The 18,326-nt window shown below is 41.9% G+C and overlaps 1 protein-coding gene across 1 annotated transcript; it reads right to left on the bottom strand.

Annotated features, from left to right (window-relative positions):
* Window positions 1-1,492: 1,492 nt before the first annotated feature.
* Window positions 1,493-3,519, bottom strand: MYCFIDRAFT_88410 (glycoside hydrolase family 47 protein). The gene is made up of 4 exons (XM_007929644.1): window positions 3,208-3,519; window positions 2,535-3,155; window positions 1,803-2,482; window positions 1,493-1,727 (listed from the first exon to the last, which is right to left on the bottom strand). The coding sequence occupies exons 1-4, from the start codon at window positions 3,512-3,514 to the stop codon at window positions 1,581-1,583; spliced, it is 1,755 nt and encodes a 584-aa protein (XP_007927835.1). The 5' UTR covers window positions 3,515-3,519; the 3' UTR covers window positions 1,493-1,580.
* Window positions 3,520-18,326: the final 14,807 nt, after the last annotated feature.

The raw sequence follows: 18,326 nt of genomic DNA, 5'->3' as shown, positions 1-18,326 counted from the left end.
GACCTAGACGCCCGCTATAGCGACGGCTTAATCGATTTTAGTAAGCTTACGGAGAAGATAATGCCTAACGCGGCGCTAGACACTACCTACGAGACGGCGGCGCATATAGCTAAGGTTATAAGCCTATATAACAGTATCGCTAAGGAGATAGATCTATACGTCCTCCGTAAGAAGGCTACTATTATACCGACCGTTACTCGGCTAGAGCCCTCTACGGAGACCCTAGAGTCGAAGCGCAAGCGTAAGCGCGATGCCCTTAACGCCTAGGCCGACGACGGGTCGCTATCTATCCCTAAGCGTAGTAGAAAGCATCTATTAGTATAAGTATTAGTACACGACTAATAGGATATAGTGCAGAAGTTACCTATTAGTATAAGTATTAGTATACGATTAACAGGATATAGTGCAAATAGTATAAGCATTAGCATTAGTAGATACAGTACTAAGAAGCATTAGGCGGCGTATTATATACGAGGGCGTATAAGTCTTTCCTTTTAGGGGGGAGGTTGTTACGGTTTAGATAGTAGTGCGGCCGATCCTACTCCGGATACTATCGATCCTACCGCAGATTAGGACGATTGATATATATAGTTTCCTAGGCTAGTAACTAACTAACAATCAATCATCTTTGTATACTAGAATCGTGTCCGTCTCCGCTCTATAAAGCGTATCCTAATACCTACTAACTAAGAGTCTAAAGGAATTAATAGCGCGTATCTAGACTAGTTACGGTAGCAAACTACTACTTAGATACTAGTACTTATACTAAGCTCTACGAAACTATATACTATAGCTAGAACAAACTACTATATAACTTAAAAAAGTATAACTATATAATAGGGGTTATATTAGTAGGTAGATAGGGTAGTAGTAGGTATAGGTAGTATTCGATAGAGAACTAGGAGGAGAAGGAGGAAGGCAGGCTAGTTAGCCTAACGCTAAGCGCCAAGCCCTACCTAAGGCACTAAGACCCTAGCTTTACTCGGCCTAATTATATACTAATTACGTATAGCCTCTTTAGCCCTAATAAACTACAATTAAGAATTGTAAGACTAGTAAGGTTTCCTTAATAAACTAGGGCATATATATATAGAAACTAAAATAATAATATTCTCTAAAACTAGTATCGTATTCCTAGAACCTTATAAATAGCTACATTATATATAATATAAAGATACCTAGGCCTATAGTTGTAGAGTCTAAGAGCCTTTAGCTATCCAATTTTACTAGCCTCGGTAATTGAGATATATATACGATTAGTAATCAAAACAAATACATTGCAAGCTGCCAGTCTTGGAACGCGATAGTGTTCCACAACACTTCCTAGTACTCACGATATATATATATATATATATATATTTATATGGACCTGCACAGCTTGATGCGGCAGCTACAATGTTGAGAATCAGCATAGTGATGAACGCATCATTGGTAGGAGGATCCATGTTGCAGGGTGTAGACTCAATGGCTTCCAACTCAAGACATCGAAAAGCACGAAAGAGAAATGCTCAGTATGCTCACTTTTCGGCTAGGAATAAGAAATACATGACTGAGGTCTGTCTGCCTTTGTAGCCTCCTCGTCAAGTCCGCGTCCGCGTCCAACCTGTACTGAACTTCCCTAGCTCAATCCTAGGTAGCACATGAGCTTCTGTATTGAAAACGACCCTATCAAGCGGTAGAAAATCGACAGGCGAAAACAGAAGATACAAATACTTCAGCGTCTCGGCCTGAACACGGAAGGGAACAAGTCAGCAAAGAAAAAAATCACGTCTCGAGCTCGGACACTTCGAAAGAACACATACCAGCCAAAAGCTTTCCATATTGTCGCGACGCGGGGGAGGGATTTCGTTGACGTTCTCTAACGACGTGTAGCCTCCGGCGAGTTCGACGGCTGTGTGTTTCCGGAAAGCATTGAAAATCTCGAGTCCCCATTGTCGATATTTCGAATCTCCCGTGATACGCCACATCACAAAAAGGCTCTCGACGCTCTCCGGTCTCTGGAGATTGTGGGCATCCAAGGGCTTAATGATAAAGTCGTCTCTCCACTCGTCCGGAGAGTTTCGACTTTTTCGTATGCGGGCACTAGATGTGCGCTGTTCGTCCATATTGAACCATACAATCTCCGGCGCGAGGCCGGTCTTTGTGACCTTGTACATCGCATGACAGGACTTCATCAGCTCTCGCGCCAGATGCATTTCTTTGCTTTTCTGTGCGGTCCAGGTGGGTAGTTTTCTGGCTGCTTGCTCTGTAAGGCCATTTGTAGCGCCGAGAGCGATTGCTCCGGGCAGAAAGCAGACGAGATGGTCCATTTTGGGAGATAATGGGCCGCCGACGCCTTGCGGAAGTTCAGCGACCATGAGTAGCTTTGAATTTTTCGTCGGCACGAGGAGGTGTTGTTCAATGCCATGTAAGGATTCCTGCCACATGTCGAGATAGACCGGCTCCTGCTCGGAAGTGTGAAGATATTGTTTGATGAGGTACTCTGGATAGCATCAGCGAGGATTCGCCCAAGGACAAGCAGAGCTCATACAGACCGTAGTAAGAATCACCTCGGCTTCCAAGGCGTACTTCACCTGTCGTGAATCTTCCGCTATCTGCATTTATGAAAATGGGCACTAAACCAGCAGCCGCTCGTTGCTCGTCAACCACTTTCATCACATTCTCTGCTCTGCGCCAATATGCCTCCACTCCGGTCAAATTGGCAAGGTATTTCATCTCCATTTGCAACGTAGTGGCTTCAGCCGTCGAAGAAGATCCGCCATCGGAATGCGACCGAATGCCTTTCCCTGACCTGAGATCAATACTGGCAAATGGGATGCCCGATGGACTGTCATAGGCACCGAGTAGCCTATCGGCCAGGTCTCTGGCCTTGGAGAGATACACATAGTCCCTAGCGGAAGACATGCCAGGCAGTTCTTTCGACAAATAGTGTGCGGAAAGAAGGCCCCCAAGCATTCTAATCGTCGTCTCGAAAGTGTTGACATCCTGGTCTTGCTCGTAATCCAGACTACGAGACACCCATCGACGCGCATCAGCGAGACGTGAGGTCAGATTCATTAGCATAAGCGTATCCAGGCTGTCCACAATAATCCAGCCCAAGCCTTTCGGACTCATCTGCGAGCCTTTCTTCGATAGAGGATGGAATCTATCGTGACCTGCTTGACATCAGTAATTCTATCCGAAGAATTTTTTTCCTCAATCTCATACCCCACGCATGCTCGGCGTATGCATCCCAGCTGTCAATGAATACCTCTTTCACTTCTTCCCGATGCCTGTCCCAGTCTTCTCTGGAGAACTGCGCCCGGGTTCTTTCCAGTGCCTCGGATCCTCTATCAGTGAGAACTATCCACCAGAGTAGGAGCAATGTTGCTGCCAGAAGTGTTGTGCTGATCCGTCCGAGTCCAGACCAGCGCGCCATCGATCTTGGCATCTGCTTTGGTCTTGGATGCTCGTCCGGACTGTGCCGGGCCTGAGACCGCGGAGGCGATCGCTTCGGAGACTGTCTCGACTTCATCAGGATTGCTCGTGGCCGCGCAGAAAGCTCTGAGTGCAGAAACAGACTGGCGGAAGCGGGCTTTAAGATTCATTTCTTGTTGACCAGGCCTCACCGGGATGAACACGCCACAGCCTCGTTGATGGACCCGTTGCTTTAGGCGGCTCATATGGCACAGGGCGCGAGCAAGAGCTGAACAGCGTGGCGCGCCGGAACGGGTTTGGGGGCGGATGCAAGTGACCAGGTATAGAATTGTGATAACCAGATACCATGTTCTGAGCAAAAGTGACCATCTTTATGATCTTGGCCAGAAGGCAGCATCCCTTCACTCGCAGGATGAACCTGATGAATCGACTCAGATCAGTGAAGCAGTCCATGCCTCACTTTTCGAGACTTAAGCCCCCAGTCTGGACGCGAGTTTGAAGCCTTGCTGTAAACATTCTTCGCCGTCGGACCCCTTCTTCTCAATTCGGACCAATGCTGTAAGCAGCGACATGTTCTGCCTGTGGGACCTGGATCCGTTACATGGCTGTTATCCATTTGATACCTAATGATTAACCTCTGCCGATTTTGGCGCCATCTTGCCGCCCGGCACGAGGGCGGCAGTTATCCCATTCGCTATCAGAATGCCGGGGGGTGGAGATGGTGTTGGATGCAGCAGACTTTTAGCGTGCAAGGGTTATAGTGGATTGCTTACATTTACGGATATACTCGGTAGTAGTAGAGTCGATTAATGAATCGAGATATAGCTATTTTTGCTAGCCAAATTAGGCATACCGAGGATCTATTAGTCGCCGACTTTATATCGTAGTAGGAAGTCGTTATATCGACGAAAAATTAGCTATATAGCTATATATAAGGTATTATTATAGGTATATAGGTAGGCTAATTTCTACGCTCTTTCTAACTATTATAATAGCCTATCTAATCCCCTCTTATCTCGATATATTACTACGTTCTTAGCTCTTTAATCTACCCTTAAATAGCCTATTCTTAGACGCCGACAAATATAATAAGGTATAGCTATTTGCTAGTAACTTCTAGTACTAGAAGCTATAGGAGAGGCATAAGGATAGCTTAATATAGCGGACAATATACTATTATCGTTATCGGTAGGATACTAATCGGCTACGCGAGGTACTAGATAGTATTCGGAAGGTAGAGTATTATAAGGAAGGATATAATACGACGTATATAGTAATTGCTATATATCGCTCGAAGAACTATAGAGAGCTATATATATATAAGGTCGCTTCGTCGTCGCCCGACCCTTCTACCGAGGCAGGCTCGCTATATTACTATTCGATAGATTATATAGTAAGTTTAGTAGGGTTGCCTCTCGAGTCGATAGCGGAGGCCTATTTAAGTCGAGTTAGAAGCTAATAGTAAGTAGGACGTACGAGGTACTAGTAACGGCTTAAAGGTCGTTCTCGAGCGCTTAATAGACTAATATAACTATAATATAGCTCGTATATTCTATCTAATAAAGGAAGGTCGTAACGCTAACCGCTTTGCCGTTATTAGAGGCTATCGTATAAAGGAAGGTATAATAAAATAGTCTAAGAAGAAGGATAAGAAGAAGGTAACCTTTACTAAGAAGGGCAATATCTCCCTCTAACTCGAGAACCTATATAACGAGCTGTCGCTATTAACTAATCTAGTAAACGGCGCTTAGTTATAGTATAAAGCTATATTAGCAACTATAGAAGGGCGCCTTTATAAGGGTATTATATAGCAGGCGGATTAGTAGAGGCAGTTATTAGATAATAGATTAGTAGGAGATATAAGCATACTACTACTACTACCCCGCTTATATAATTAGGCTATAGGAACCGCAAAGCAGCGACTAATCTAGGATTAGTTAACTTGATATAAACTGTAATGTATTTAGAAGAGGGCTAATCTATAGGAAGCCTAAAGATGAAGTGCGTAGTTTCAGCCTTAGGCATTATGCACGTAATACCACACACACTACATACTTCAAGTTACCCCCTTATCGCGTACATACAGCCAAATAAGCAAAGCAAACAAAGGGGTATTAGGTGTAGAAACAACTAGACTACTTTCAGGCTATTGTAACAGAGCAATCAAATAAATACAAGCAATCTATTTAGTACTTAGCAGTAGGCTAAGCGGCGCTCTTAATAGCAGCCTTATAATCTACCAAGTTCAACTGTTTAACGAAGCGAGCGTACTTGAGCTTATTAAGCGGCTTAGTAAAGCTATTAGCAATCTAATCGTAAGTGCTAATCTAGGTGACGTTTATAGTACCGTCTGCGATCTTCTTACGGATGTAGTGCACTCGAGCATCTATGTGTTTAGTACGGCTATTAACACTCGTCGACTAAGTAATAGCAATAGCGGACTAATTGTCCTCGTATAGCGTAACAGGCTTAATAGTGCCCTTGTAACCAATCTCTTATAGCAACCGAGCTAAAGCAACGGCTTCCTTAGCGCTAGTTGTTAACTAAATATACTTAGCTTCTGTAGACGATAGAGTAACTAAGGTCTAGCGGCCTGACTTGTATAGTAGCGGTCCACTAGCGAGCGTAAAGTAGAAACCTCCTATAGAGCGACGAGTAACCGGATTATCTGCCTAGGAAGCGTTATAATATCTAGCAAAGTTGAGCTTATCGCTCTGTGTGCCTCGGAAACACAGACTACGGCTTAGAGTGCTAACTAGGTACTCAATAAGCTAGAGAAGTGCGGCATAGTGTTCCTTAGTTGGGTTAGAAATGTATCGTAATAACAGGCCTACAGTATAGCAAGCATTAGGTCGAGTGATTATTGCTAGCTATAGTGCTTTACTAACACCTTCCTAATACTAAGTCTTAAAGGCAGCGCTAGCAGTATAGCCCTTAGGTGCACGCTAAATCGATGTCTTAACGTATCGAGGTACTATTAGCGTAGCCGGTACTATACGGCCCTATATACTATACTTCTTACTAAGCCTATTCAAATAGGCATCTTAAACGACGTAAATAGTGCGCTAGTTACGGTCGCGAATAATCCGCATACTAAGATAGTAGTAAAGGTCGCCTAGTTCTCGTATATTAAAGCGGTCCTTTAGCAACTAAGCAATAGCTTCTAGTGCTAATAGAGTATAGGCGATGATAATTATATCATCTACGTAGATAACAATAATAGAGCCGCTAACAGTGTGTTTGAATATACACACATTAGCTACTATCGGCACGAAGTCTAGGCTCTTTAGGTACTTTCGAAGCTCTTCGTACTACAGCATTAGTAACTGCTTTAGACTATATAGTGCCTTTAGCAACAGACAGACTATATTCTTGCTACTACGGTCTTTAAAGCTATGTAGCTGCTCGACGTAGATCTTATACTTATCTCCGATAAGCGCATTAAGGAAGGCCGTTAGAATATCGTATTGCTTAGCCTCTAGGTCGTAATAAGCAATTAGGCCAAACAGTACTCGCAACGTAGATAGCTTAGCGACAGCCGCATAGGTTTCATTATAGTCCTGTCCTTCAACCTGTATAAAGCTACGGACAACCTATCGAGCCTTAAACCGGCTTACCTTACTATTAGCGTCACGCTTGATAGTGAATACCTATCGGCTACGGACAACCTTGCGACCTCTAGGTACTTCTAGCCGAGAAACGTATACCTATATATAGTTGTCTATTAATGACTTGTATTCAGCTTTATAGGCCTCCTTCTATTATAGCTAGTATAGTGACTCTTTTATAGCCTTAAAGCTCTTTAGAATTGGAATAGCCTCCTTATTCGGGTTCTACTTAGCAACGTAGTAGGCAGCTATAAAGCCCTTTATATAGGCTATAGGCATGTTAGCTATATTGCGGCGCGTAGAGCGCTAGACACTAGCATTAGCTAGATAGCTACGCAACAGTTTACGAGCGCTCTTGTTGCTTCGTATCTTGCGTATAGAACGACTACTAGTCTCGGTTGGCCGCTTAAACTCCGGCAACTAGCTAGGCTCGCCCTTCTTAGCGTAAGGATCGTACGCTAGTTCTTCCTCGGCTAACTGAAAGCTATCTTCATTACTTAAAGGCGGTTGAACAGCTAGCAGGTTATCGTCGAGCGGTAGCGGACTAGCGACCTTATTAGGCATTTGCTAAGCAGGTTCGTCCGGAGGCTCTTCTTGCTAGGCTAGAAGCTGCTAGACTACACTAGCGGCGTCGGTTAGTAACGGAGCCTCGTTGCTTATAGAATTGAATAGAGCCGGTATAATAGACTCGAGTGTAACAAACTCGTTCTTAGCTAGGTCGTTAGGATTGGCGTATAGATTTATGCCCTCTAGAAGCAATAGCTTACTAGCCGTCTCAATAAATTAGACATCCTTTAATAGAATAACCTTGTGCTAGTTAGGGAGGTAAATTATGTATTTTCCTAAGTCTACTAAGTCCTTAGTATAGCCGACTAGCTTGCTAATAAGGCCTCTACTATCTATCTTCTTTCCTCGAGCAACTCCGTAATTATATGCAACAGTAGTATAGCTATAGGTACGAAGATATTGAAGGCGTAGCTGCTTTCGAGACCAATTAAGCTCCCTAGCTACAATAGTATAGGGGCTAAGACCTTCTAAGGTTCTAGGAGTGATATTAAGGACCTATATAGCAGTAGTAACCGCATACAGCTATAGGGCCTTTGGCAAATTCGTATAGAACATTATCTTCCGAGCGGTCGTATATACGATATAGTTACTAACCTTAGCTAGGCTATTCTAAGTAGAAGAATAAGGTACTATAACCTGCAGTACAATGCCCTAATTACGAGCCTAGCTTAATAGCTAATTTCCGCCGTATTTACCCCCTCTATCGAGGCGGTAGATTAGGATCGAATAGCTAGTTTGTGTACGGACGTATATACGATGATCCTTAATAGCTACTATAGCCCCTAACTTCAGTAAGCTAGCATATTCGTGTCGATAGCCTAACTTAGCGCATGTGAATAGTGTAAAATAGCGCTCCTATAACAGACTAGGGTTAGTAATAGTAACTATATCTATATAGACAATGTAATAGATAGTAGATAGTCGTACGCGTAGTAGTCGATTGTATTCCTTATATAACATAGCTATTCGATAGGCAATGTAGTTGCGGAAGTCGGTCTTGCTTCTAGTAATAACAATTTAACCCTTAGCTTCTATTCGTAACAGCTTGCGGTGATAGATATAGCTATATCGTAGATGCTACTCTTCTATCGTACCTATTAGCACCCCCTTCTTCGATAGAAGCGCAACAACCTAGCTATCCGGACTAGAGGTTGGTATATATAGATAGGGGAGACCATTCTTGCGGTATATCTAAGCAATAGTGACCTTAGAGCCGTTAACAACAGTGAATAGTACTCGCTTATTATTCCGATAGAAACAGCCCTTATCGGCAAGCTTCTTAGTAGACAGAAGGTTAGCTGCTAGACCTAGAACATATAGTGTATTAGATAGCTTTATGCTGCTTATACTACGCTTATTGACAACCTTAGTCTAAGCTATACCAACCATCGTAGCGTGCTTCGTGTTGCTACTAAACCGAATAGGAATGTAACAGCCTTTATATTCAATAAGCAATAAAGGGTCGTTAACTATATGTATACTAGTACCTAAGTCGACAACCCAATTAGTAGTACGAGTCGCTACAGTAAGTGCTGTAGAAGCTGCGTCACTGACAGTGATCGCATTAAAGGCGTAGTTGCTACTTAGGTCTAATAACACCCCCGGGGTAGCATTAGCCGCATACAGCCCCTAAGCACCATTCTAACTAGATAGCGGCTGCTGCTAAGCAGTTAGTCCACGCTGCTGCTGTTGCTACACCCCCTTCTTCTTAGCCTTCTGCTGTTTACGACGTAGTCGGTCTTCTTCCTTTAGATAAGGGTACTTAGTATAGCAGCGGTTAGAAGGGTGTGACCTCTAACAATAGGCGCACTTCTTACGGTTAGACTGATAACCATTCTAGTTCTAGTTGCTTCTACCGCGGCCTCGACCATTGTTGTTGTTTCCGCGGCTACTACGACCGCTACGGTTCGAGTTACCTCGACTATTGCTATTGCTATTGCTACCTTGCTGTTGTTAGCGCTAGAGACCGAAGAAAATATTGTATTAGGCCTAGTTCAGTTAAGCTACATTCTTATTAAGTAACGCGCTAATAATATTATCAAGTGTGTTATCGTTAATGGTGTATTCGGAGGCGCGTATCTACTCTCGGCGCATCTATACGAAAGCCTCGTAGAATAGAGAGATCTATATAATAAACATATAGACAGCCTAGTATTGGCTAATAGCTAATTTAGTATCCTTTAAGGCACTAAGCTTCTTCTTATACTTATTGTAGAACTTCTCAATGTCCTTACTATTATACCGAAGGGTAATATATTCCTAGTAGAGCATGAATTTAGTAGACCTACCTTTACTAGTGTATTTCTTATATAGGTAAGTCTATACTTCCTGCGATATAGCGAGACTAAGCAACGACTACTAAACCTCGGCGACATAGTTAGTAAAGATCTACGTACGCGCTAATTGATCTTTTACTTCCTATTTATCTTGTCGGTCTTTAAACTCTAACTAAGTTTTAAAAGACAACTTAACATTAGGCTTTAGGCGGGTCCCCTAGACATAGCGCTATACCTGTATGCCTTTGAGGGCACCCTTAGCGGCATAAGACTATAATGGATAATTCTCCTTATTCTTTAGCTTAGGGATGTTGCTTATGTAAGCGCTAGTAGGAGTTGTAGGGGGAGCTATTGCAGACAGCGACGGCGATAATATAGAAAGAGACTTTAGACTTGTCTTAAGGGGCGGCCGATAGGCGCGCCTGTGTTCTAGTATAGCGGACAGCTAACACTGTTATTATATAACCGACTCGAGTCGGACTAGCACCTACTAGAACACTCGAAGGGCGGCGAGGGTAGCGGCGACGATAATAGTATCGGCGTAATTTTTGGTAACGAGCGCTAGCTACGCAGCTATCGGAGTGACTATTAGAATACGTAGTGAACGTGTTGTGTGCGTTAGAAACGCAGGGGGCTTATAACCACTTAATATAAACTGTAATGTATTTAGAAGAGGGCTAATCTATAGGAAGCCTAAAGATAAAGTGCGTAGTTTCAGCCTTAGGCATTATATACGTGATACTACACACACTACACACTTTAAGTAGTTATTTCTCTATAACGCAACGTATAAGACTACTAATATAGGCTAGCATCTCTTTATAGTATATATCTATAATAGATTCGAAAGTTAGATGCTAGCAGTATATACACATTGCTACAAATATAGCGTACGAGGCTTTAGCAAGCTGCTTTCCGAGTCCTAAAGCGGTAGTGCCCTCGCTAGAAGCCGAAGTTAGCTATAACTAACGACTCGGTATAAGAACAAGCGGCTATTCGACTATCCTTCGACGAGGACGAGGAAATACGACTATATCTCTACTAGCGGTACGCTAAAGAGACCTTCCTTCGATACTTTCCTAAATTTAAGTACCCTATAGTCTAGAGACTGTTTAAGAGGGCTATTTATTAGGCTCGGAGTAAGGCAGAGGTTAAAGAGGTTATTACTACGATAGAAGCCGAATTACGGCTCCTTAATAAGCAAGAAGAGACTTAGTATTTACTAAAGAATTAGTCGTCGGACAAGTTATAGAAGTAGGCTATATAGGCTCGTTTAAACAATCTAGTCCTTATACAAATACGTACTACATCGCTACTAGAAGGATACTATAATACTATTAAATACGACCGGAAGAAGGACCTTCCTTAGTTAACGATATATAGTACTATAACTAAGTTGCTAACAATCGACGCTCGATAACTATATAAGGCGGACCTATAAAGCTATAGAATTAGCAAACGTACGCAATACTAGAAGGTTAAAGAGATACCGTATTTTAAGTAATTAAGCCCTCTAGCGGCGTAGGACTTCGTTAGGGAACAACTCGCTATTACGGAAGAATATAAGGCTAAGGCATTGCCGCTATACGAAGGCCTTATATTATATCGCGACAGATAATAACCTCCTTACTATAATTGCCTACTATAGTTTTAGTAGTACCTGCCTTACTACTATATTCTAAGACACTACCTATTTATAATACCGCTTACTCTATAATAATAATAGATCTATATTAGTTTCTACTACGGCTTTAATAGTATAGAAATTAGTTAATACTAGCGGCAACGAGATAGTGCTACCTTATTTCTCGAGGGCTTCGAAGATACTTAAAACTATACTACTAGCGACCCCTATCTTCGAGACCTTCGCGCTTACTTTAACGAAGGTATAGAAGGCCTCTTATAGCACTTCTATACAGTTCGTAACGATAAGACAATCTACGATAGTACGCTAAAGAATAGGTTTATAAGAGGCTTCTTACGTAAGGTAAAGGATACGCTTACTTAGTTAGCTAACTTCTCGCTAGACGACTTCTTTTAAGAAGGCGCGCCTAAGGTCTAATTAACTAGTAACTAGCGATAGCGATAGTAATAGTAGACGGACCTTCTACCTAAACCTATTACTCTAACTCGCTAATAATAATAACTGCCTCGGTATCCGATACTTCCGCTACTACTACTACTACCGCCGCTAGCGACTAAATATAGACCTCGAGCGTTTAATCTTCCGCCGCTTAATAAGACCCTTTTATCCCTAATACGTCGACCGTTATAAGTTATCGACCTTCTTACGCTAAGTCCGCTACCCTTTAGGCCCTTACTTCGTAAGAAGGCGCCGCTCCGCGAGTCGCTATTATAGGCGTAGTTAGCTTAGCTATTTAACTTAGATACTATTAAAGAGATAGCCGAGGTTATAGACCTTACTTCGCTAGTAAGAGCGGCTTTACTATTAAGGTCGGCTTTACTATTAAAAGAAGACCTAGAAGTAGTAGAAGACTTCCCTTAGTTAGATAATAATAACGCTCTACGAGAGGTAGTAGGCAAGAGGCAGACTTCTAATAAATATAGTAGCAATAGTAAGCGTAAGAGACCGAGAGCGACAATACTACGAGCTATTAAGAGGCCGAAGAAGAAGAAGCCGTAGATAGCAACTAACAATACCTTAGAAGTCGCTATACTAGTCTAATTGCGATAACAATATAGCCTAATTAGGCAATGTAAGAAGGGTTATATTAGTAGGTAGATAGGGTAGTAGTGAATTAGTATAGTATTCGATAGAGATCTAAAAGGAGAGGGAGGAAGGCAGGCTAGTTAGCCTAACGCCAAGCGCCAAGCCCTGCCTAAGGCACTAAGACCCTAGCTTCACTCGGCCTAATTACATGCTAATCACGTATAGCCTCTTTAGCCCTAACATACGCTTCCCTTCTAAAGGCCGCGCCCTTGTAGCCTACCTATATTCCAATCTCGACCTCTATTGCCGCTAACTTAGCAGGTCTAATAAGCTGCTTAGTCCGCGCTAAATTGAACACTTAACTACCTAATTATATAACTATGTCAAACCTCACTTCTAATATAATACAATATGCAACTCTAACTACGCTATTCTTATATATAATAAAGTAATATATATCTACGAGAATTAAGGGCCTTCGACTAATTATAATACGAGCGCGTCTTCCCTACTATAATAGGTAGACGTACGAGGTATTGTAGCCCTGCCTCCGCTCTAAGTAATGTCGTACTAAGTTCTTTGCGTCTACTCTTAAAAGACCTAGAAATGTCCGCTTCCGAGGGTTTGTCCGTTTCCGAGGGATTGTTCTTATTATTACGAGGACTATTATTGTTCGTAGTTTCGCTAGCCCTAATTAGTTAGGTTTAGCAGCCTTTAAGTGTTAACTAATTATATCTTTTTAAAAAACACAGCTCGTCTAGTTTCTATAGGTAAAGGCTATTATAAGTGCAGTAGTAGAGGTTCGCCTCGCTTAAAGGGTTAGATAGATCGAGGAGTAACCTATTGTCCGCAAGATCGACCCCGGCTAGCTTAGCTCTATAGTTTTGCCCTTAGTTAGTTAGTCCATTAGTCGCTTAATCTTTTAAGCGGCTCAAAGTTTTAGTTAAAGTTTTGATTAAAGGTGCCTTAGGCTCGTAGTATAGGTAAGGTTGTATCTGTAGGCGTAGCGACAATAGCAAGTAATGTTAACAATAGCGGCGCTAGTCGTCTTAGCGCTAACTTTACCTTGTTTCAATTTCCTTCTTTAACTAATAATACACTCCGCAATACCGTTACTAACATAGCCGCGCCGGCCGTGCCGCTCTTTAGTACAAGCGAGACGCCGTCGTTATTATTATTATTACCCTTCTACGCGCCTACGCGCCGCCCTCGCCGATCGCCTAGGCCTCGAGGCCTCGATAGAAGGAAGGAATAAGAGGGGGACCTAAATACTAGGAGAAGGGCCTTATAAGGCGCGTTAGTAGAGAGGTAGTTTCCTAAAAGAGCAGCGAATAGTTAGCGCGTTATAGCGCGCTTGTTAACACTCGGTGCGCGTTTATTATAGTAGTATAGTCTTATTGTCCTAGTTTGCCGGCCTCTAATTAGTTAGCTTAATAGCACCCCGGGGGTAGTATTGTTCCTAGGCTTAGTAGTAACATTATAGGCATTATAAGCTCTTAGCCTTCTTCGTGTTCTTTACGCTAGTCCAATACTCATCTAACAACTTAGTTATATCCTTAAACGAGTCTTTAGCCTCCTACGAGTCCTATTTAGGTAAATAGCCTTGCTATCTTAATAGGTACTCCTTCTTACCTTTCCTAGTCCGGTGCTATAGGATACGTTCTATAGACTACAGCTCTTTACTATCCGCTAGTATATCTTCGTGTTTAGTAGGGGCTTTATCCCCCTCGCGTAGGTAATATAGCTTAAGGAGGGATATATAGAAGGTGTTATAGATAGTATAATAAGGAGGAAGCTACAACTAATAGGCCTATGCGGAGGAGCCCTTAACTTCTCGAATACGGAATAGACTAATATACCTTAGTACTAGTTTAGGGCGTGTTTTGCTATTAGGTAATAGGTATTTGCGGATGCGGAGGTTCTTCGTACTAAGCATAACTATATCGCCTTGTTTGAAGGTTATTAGCGTATAGTGTTTGTTATAGTAGGCCTTCTAATAGGCCTAGGCCTTTGCTAGTTTGTTAGCTATTATAGCGTGAATTTCCCGCATCTTTTAAACCCTCTTAATAGCCGCTAGCGTCTTAGGTATTGGTACTTAACGCGCTTCCCTTTCCTTGCGCTCGGCCTCGAGCGAGGTAAATAGGTCTTGTAGTAAGGCGGCGTTCTAGCCTATTATAGCTATATATAGTGAAACCTTAGTAGATGAGTATACACTATTGTTATACACGAATTCTGTAGGCTATAGGAGATTGACCTAGTTATTAGGGTTCTTATTAATGTAGCTACGCAGGTACTGCTATAGCGTAGTATTCTACCTTTCGGTTTGACTATCTATTTATAGATAGAATGCTATAGACAGGCGATGCTTAAGTCTTAGCTATAGGCAAATCTCACTCTAATAATAAGATATAAATGTCGAGCCTCGGTTAGAGACTATCCCTTTAGGGGTCCCCTAATAGGTACAGAAGATATTGTTCTATAGCGCTTCTGCTATATTAATAGTAGTCTAATCTTTCCGCGCCGGGATATATCGAGCGCCCTTAGTAAATCGGTCTATAACGACTAGGATAGCGTCAAAGATGTCTTTGCTTCCTCTTCGCTTAGTAGGGGGAAGACCTATAATAAAATCTATTGTAAGCTCTGCAAATGGCTTATAAAGGATTAGCAATAAGGACAACTCGCTAAAAGGCTAATGCTTTAGTACCTTAATACGTTAATATACGGCGCACGTATTTACGTAGTCCTTTATATCCCGCTTACTATTTAGCTAGTAGTATATACGCGATAGTAGCTCGTACGACCTCTCTATACTATAGTAACTAGCAAGCTTACTATTATAGTGTCGCTTAAGAAGCTCTTATCGGATCGAATATTTAGCGGGGATATAGTATCTGCCCTTAAACTTCAAATGACCTTTATTATCGATCGACTAGTTGTTACTCTTACTAGATCGAGTCTTTCGCCTACTTACAAGCTTGTCTATACGTTTAGTAGCAAAGGCGTCCCTCTGCTAAGCCCGTAATAGCTTATCTATAAACGATTGACTATCCCTATTTGCAAGGTTATTTAATAGCACCCTCGCTGTTAAACGAGGTACGCATTATATACATCTAATAGCACTAGCAGCCGGATTAACTGTATTAGTACTTTAATCGCTATTACTATATATAGCGATATCGACTAGGGAGTTATTATAACTTCTCCTGTCTATATCCTTAGCTCTTGCCTTAATACGCACTATTAATATAGCAAGAGTATTAATATACTTTAAGCCGTCGCGGAGTCCGGTAAGCCGCTTATCCTACGCGTACTTATTAACAATACGGGCTATAGCAATCTTATGCTACAGGGTTAGAAACAATGAATTAATGGATTGCTAAGTCCCGCTATCGTAATTAGGTCGCCTCGATAGGCTATTAGTAGGGTTGCTTACGCCTAGCCGATGTAATATATTAAAATCAAACCTAGCGAGGTAGACGGCCTATCTAGCCTATCGACCTATAACCCTAGTAACCTTCGTAATTCTACGGAGGTTGTTATAGTCTATATAGACCTGTATTGTATATTAAGCCCTATCGAGGTAGTGCCTCTAATGCTTAAAGGCCTCGACAATAGCTAAGAGCTCTTGCTCGTAGGTCTCGTAGCGACGCTTAGCATTAATTATCTTTCTCGAGAAGAAGGCAATTAGGTGCTAGTAATTGTTATTAGCCTGTTATAACATAATAGCTAATACAGCAAACTATAAAGCGTTAGTCTTAATGCGGATCTACTTGCTTAGTACAAAATAGTGCAATAAGGGGACTTTAGTAAAGCGCTTCTTTAAACCGTCAAAAGCGGCTTATACTCTGTTAGTCTATTTAAACTCTCTAGTTAGGTTAGCCTTAGTTTTAGTAAGCTTAGTTAGTAGCATTACATGCCTCGAATAGCCTTTAATAAATCGGCGATAGAAGTTAGCAAAACCGAGGAACGACTATAGCTCCTTAATTAACGTAGGAACAGGCTATTTAGTAATAGTTTTAATCCGATTAGGATTAGCCTTAACACCCTTAGTTAATACGAGGAAGCCGAGGAATAACACCTCTTTAGCAGCAAAGGTATATTTAGAAGGCTTATAATACAAGCTATAGGCCCTTAGGCGATCGAGTACCTTGCGGACTATAGCCTAGTGTTCCGCAATATTAGGAGAGTATATATAAACTAGGATGTTATCTAGGTAAACTATATAGAGGTAATCTAATAGGCCTAATAGGGCCCGATTGATATAGGACTAGAATATAGTAGGGGCATTAGCTAGCCTAAATAGCATAACCAAGTACTTAAAATAGCTATAGCGAGTACGAAAGGCCGTCTTCTATTTATCGCCCTTGCGAATACAGATACGATAGTACGCATCCTTAATATCTAGTATAGTATAGAAGTAAGCCCTAGAAAGGCGATCGAGGGTCTTATTAATAAGCGGAAGTGGATAGCGGTCTTTAATAGTAATAGCATTAAGTCTACGGTAATCGACGCATAAACGCAGGCTACTATCCTTCTTTAGAACAAACAGGATAGGTGTACTAGTAGGGCTATTACTATACCGAATGCGGCTATTAGCTAGGTTTTCCTCTAGGTACTTACGTAGTATAGCAAGCTCTCGTTTACTAAGGTTGTAGAGGAGGCTAAAAGGAACCTCTTTGCCCTCTATAATGTTAATCTTATAATCCGTCTCTTTAAATATAGGCAATATCGATGCTAGGTAGTATTCAAACATATTAATATAGGTCTCTCGGATAGGCTCTAGTATGCGAGTAAGCTAATTAGGATCTATGCTATTAGGGGGCATAGGCTTATTATTATTACTAAGTAGGTCGACCGTCGGATTAGCTAGGGTTAGGTTGCTAATAAATAGGACCCTAATATCATTAGGGCACTCGCTAATATTAATGTGTTTAATGTCCTCTTTCCTAGCGATTCTAAATCGCTATTATTAACTGCCTAAGTCTATAACTATAGTATAGTAATTAAGAATAGGGTTGCTAATAACAATGTTAGATAGGAGGCTGTCTATGTCTACCGCGTAGGTAGTAAAGTTTAGTAGGCGCTTATTGCCGAGGTCGTCCTTTAGGGCTATATAGATATAGTAGGCCCTATAGGTTAAGTGCCGAGCGTTATTAAACTAAGCAAGGGTTAGCAGGTTAGTCCTAGGCAGTTATCGAAGGTCTAATTGCTTAGCTAGGCGATAGCTAATAAGGGCACTAACTGAATTTCCTAGATCTAGTATAACCTTAGTCTTATAGTTAGTCCTATACGTATCCGATACGAGATAGGTACGTATAATAGCTAGTACAATGTCGATAGTCTTACGCCGTATAAGGCTAATAGTTAGTACGGCGCTTACTCTTTTTTCGACTAATAAGAAGGTTGGCCTATAGGGGTAGCGTTAGCTGCTAAAAGGTGCTTTCGGTATTCGGCGGTAGTACGGTCGATTCGGGCCTAGTCCTTAGGTTTGTCGCATTAGCCTAGTAGGTAGCTAGTGCTATTACAATTAAAGCACTTCAGTCCGGTTAGGGGATTGCTATAGCTATTACCGCTATTATTAGCCGAGCGATTAGTACTATAGGGATACGAGCCCCTTCTACGGCCCCTATTACGGCCTCCTCTATATAGCCGCCGGCTACGGCTTCTTCTACGGTCGTTATTACTATTCCTATTGTTAGTACTATTGTTCTAGTAGGAACCTTAGTTTCCTCCGCAGCTACGATAGGTAGCTAGGCGTATCTTAGATTCTAACCGTTATTAGAGCTA

Source organism: Pseudocercospora fijiensis (genome assembly GCF_000340215.1).
Source record: "Pseudocercospora fijiensis CIRAD86 unplaced genomic scaffold MYCFIscaffold_5, whole genome shotgun sequence".
NCBI lineage: Eukaryota > Fungi > Ascomycota > Dothideomycetes > Mycosphaerellales > Mycosphaerellaceae > Pseudocercospora > Pseudocercospora fijiensis.
This window is presented reverse-complemented; position numbering and strand designations above follow the sequence as displayed.

What these genes read in the sequence shown, in the direction of transcription:
- MYCFIDRAFT_88410 (XM_007929644.1), bottom strand. Translation starts at nt 3,514, where the DNA reads ATGAAGTCGAGACAGTCTCCGAAGCGATCGCCTCCGCGGTCTCAGGCC. An exon ending in ATACGCCGAGCATGCGTGGG is followed by an intron (nt 3,156 to 3,207) that starts GTATGAGATTGA and finishes GATGTCAAGCAG; the next exon opens with GTCACGATAGATTCCATCCT. An exon ending in ATATGGAAAGCTTTTGGCTG is followed by an intron (nt 1,728 to 1,802) that starts GTATGTGTTCTT and finishes TTCCGTGTTCAG; the next exon opens with GCCGAGACGCTGAAGTATTT.